The 4,046-nt window shown below is 34.7% G+C and overlaps 1 protein-coding gene across 1 annotated transcript; it reads left to right on the plus strand.

The window, feature by feature from the left end:
* Nucleotides 1-219: 219 nt before the first annotated feature.
* Nucleotides 220-1,389, plus strand: LOC129250375 (uncharacterized). Its single transcript, XM_054890005.1, has one exon. It carries the CDS (start codon nucleotides 220-222, stop codon nucleotides 1,387-1,389), a length of 1,170 nt encoding a protein of 389 aa, XP_054745980.1.
* The last annotated feature ends 2,657 nt before the right edge of the window (nucleotides 1,390-4,046 follow it).

Below are 4,046 nucleotides of genomic sequence, written 5' to 3' on the forward strand. Positions count from 1 at the left end.
ATTAAAGCAAAACGCGCAAAGTCTTATAGTCAAAACAAAAAAAAAAAAACAATAATAGTGATAATTAATTTAACAACTAGTGCATTAACAAACTTTAAATATACATATATATATATATATATATATATATATATATTATATATATATATTACTAATAACATTGAACAAGTGAATTTTCAATTTGTGTAATAGGAATTACCTTCTTATCCCTCACTCAAAATGAATAAGCCACCGGACAATAAAGTAAATTTACCTCCCAATTTACCTGCACTCAAATGGGACAAAACAAAGCAATCAAACTTTACATCGAACGAACCGGTATACCTACTCATGTCCAGACCCAATAACTCAGACAATTTAAAGAATGTTTCACCTTTTTTGATTCAAAAAGCAATCAACTCAACTTGCGGCGAAGTTGAATATTGCAAAAAAATTATTAGCGGCCAAATTTTGATCAAAACCAAAAACGGCTCACAAGCGAACAAATTAACGACACTAACAGCGCTTTCAAACACAATCATAGTTGAGATTACACCACACAAGACACTTAATTATTCGAAAGGCGTAATATATTGTAACGAACTAAGATCAATACCCGAAAGTGAAATCCTCGATGAACTAAAACCCCAAAATGTATGCGAGGTGAAAAAAATACTCAAAAAAGTGAACAATGACCTGATTGAAACAGAATTAATTATATTAACATTTGCCACAACAACATTGCCAACGAAAATACACATCGGTTATATTAAAACAACAGTTCGCCCATACATCCCCCCACCAATGCGATGCAAAAATTGTTTTAAATTTAATCACGTAGCAAAATTCTGCAAAAGTCCAAAGTGCTGCCATAACTGTGCAAGCAATTACCATATTAACGACGAAAACCAAGAGAAATGTAATAACCCTACGAAATGCGGCAATTGCGATGCGAACGGACTAACATGTACTAATCACACCACTCTCGACAAAAAATGTCCCATATTTATACGCGAGAAAGAAATCCAAACAATTAAGATCATCTCACAAGTCGACAACAAAACTGCACGAGCTATTTACAAAGAACGACATCCACACAACAACTATACATTTGCAGAAGTCACCAGTCAACATACTTCTAAACAAACAACACTCAACTCACAATCAGAACATCAAAACTCACCACACTTTAATCACCCACTCGCAGTACAGCCAACAAAACCACCAACAAAGCCAACCACACCAACTACCAATTCTCTCACTGAAAATAGCATGGAAAGAAAAATCATGCAATATTCAGATGTAATGAGCGAATCAGAGACAGATGACAGCTTAGAATCCACATCTACATCAAAGCAGAAGATAAAAATCCTACCAAAAAATACATCGAAAGACTACAATCACAGATAAAAAAACTTAACAAAAAAAAATAACCCAACTAACACTACAACTAGCCAAAACGTTAATTATCCTAATATTCCTAAAAACAGAATTATATATACTTATACATACTTATTCCTAACTTACTTACACCTTATATAAATACTTATTAAATCTTAATTTAGTTAATTCAAAACAAAAACACGAACACTTATCTATTCTACTGATACATGACGCCCTCACTAAAAATCATACAATGGAATATACGATTTAATAGCCCTGCAAAGTAATTGGCAAGTAGAATCCTGCCTTTTTGGCAGCGACCACTTCCCAATAACCACAACCATCTTTAACAACCAATCAAACACTACAATAAATGTCAGACCCAGGTTTAACCTTAATAAAGCTAATTGGGAAAAATTCAGCACCCTAGCGAATATACTATGTCAAGCTAAACCACACAGCAATAATACAAATAAAGAAGCGGCCATGCTACACAAAATCATACTCCAAAGCGCAAATGAAGCAATTCCTCAAACGAATTACAATACGAAAAAATGTACACCTTGGTGGAACAAAGAACTCGAAAGATTGAAGAAAGATAGAAATCGCTTTTGGAATAAAGTAAAAAGACACATAACAACTGAAAACATAATAAACTACAAAAGAGCAAATGCTCTATTTAAAAGGGAACTTAAATTATCCAAAAACAAGGCAATGCATAAGTTTACAAGCCACATTCACCCCCATACACCCACTGGACAGGCACACTATACGTCGATTATGCGGCTTAAAACCATACCTTCCGATACACAGTATAGACCTACAAGATCCAATCCAAACTACCACAACCAATAAACTTACAATAGCCAACTCATTTGGAAAATACTGGTCAAATGAAGCCAGCGACACCAACTTTACACGATCATTTTTAGACCACAAATACTCCTCCTTAACACCAATTAACAGCTTAACCCCAAGCAAAACTGCGCTTCAAATAGAAAGCGATATAACTCCAATAGAACTCTCTATAGCTTTGTCAAAACTTAAGGGTCGCACCCCAGGTACTGATAGAATCTCTTACCCCATGATAAAAAACTTACCGGCGGCCATGAAAACCCGTTTACTTTGTCTTTATAACAACATTTTAAACAATCAAATTCCTCAAATGTACAAAAGCAGTCTCGTCCTCCCCATACATAAGCCAAACCAAGATAAATCCTCCATCAAATCCTACCGTCCAATATCCTTGAATCCGGTCTGCGCAAAATTATTAGACAAAGTAGTAGCTAATCGGCTATGGTGGTTTGTTACCTGCAACAAACTACTACATAGCCAGCAAATTGGATTTAGAAAGGGTAAATCAGTGTCTGATTATCTAGTATATCTAGACCATCAGATCACGTCCTCCCTATCCCAAAAAAAGCATTTGTCAATCATCTCACTCGACTTTACTAAAGCATTTGACAAAATCGGAGTACACACCATTCTAGACCAGCTCTTAGAATGGAAAATAGGTCCTAAAATATTAAACTATATCAAAAACTTTATGACAAACAGAAAAATTAAAATAAGAATAGATTCTCACTTCTCCGAAACATATCCACCACAGAATGGGATACCCCAAGGATCCCCAATTTCAGTCATACTATTTCTTATAGCATACCACAAACTCAGCAACATCTTATCATTACACAAAGAAATAGGCGATTTCACTCTCATAAAAAAAATGAATAAACATGAAAATACAAACATAGATCTCAACGACATTCACAACGATATTTTGAACTGGTGCAATTACTCAGGTGCAAGCCTCTCAACAGGAAAAAGCAAACACATACACATATGCAGGAAAAAACACTGTCATCCAAATATCACATGCAACAACTTTACAATAAACAACGCCGAAAACTTAAAAATATTAGGTATTGAATTTAATAAAAGATATAGATGGGAAGCCCACATTTCAAAACTAGTTCAATCATTGCCGCTACCAAATCTTTAATTGTATCAAAAATTTACTATGGATTATACCTTTTTGGCTATACACCTAAGTCCAATATCAACAAACTCAACTCACTACTAAACTCTGCTATACGAACCGCCTTAGGCGCATACCGTACTACACCGATTCGCAACATGACGTTCGAAACAGGCATACCTCCGTTAACACAAATGAGGGAGTTTGCCACAACAAAACTTTGCAAAAACCTAATCGTTAATGACCAGTCAACACTTTCAAAACTTACACACAAAATAATAATTTCTAAACGAAAACACAAAATTCAATCAACACTCACACGCATAATAGAAAATCTCTGGAATTAGATATTCCCATCAATTATAAACCTAAGACCATCACCCGATTTCCTGGATGGCAACTACCTTTCAATGCCATAGATACATCACTCCACCATTGGAAAAAAGAAAATACGCCTTCAACAATATTCCAAAAACTCTTCTCAGAATTAACCAACAAACTTATAAAAAAAAAGTTCAAACTAATCTTCACAGACGGTTCAAAAAGCGCAAACCAAACAAGCTTCAGTGTTATATACAATGACAGAATATTAATTAGCAAGGTTTTACCTTATTACAGCACAAATTTTGCTGCAGAAACGATAGCCATATTTGAAGCAGTACAATATGCTAGCCAAACACCTGGAAAATTTGCAATTTGTTCCGAT

Source organism: Anastrepha obliqua, chromosome 6 (genome assembly GCF_027943255.1).
Source record: "Anastrepha obliqua isolate idAnaObli1 chromosome 6, idAnaObli1_1.0, whole genome shotgun sequence".
Lineage (NCBI taxonomy): Eukaryota > Metazoa > Arthropoda > Insecta > Diptera > Tephritidae > Anastrepha > Anastrepha obliqua.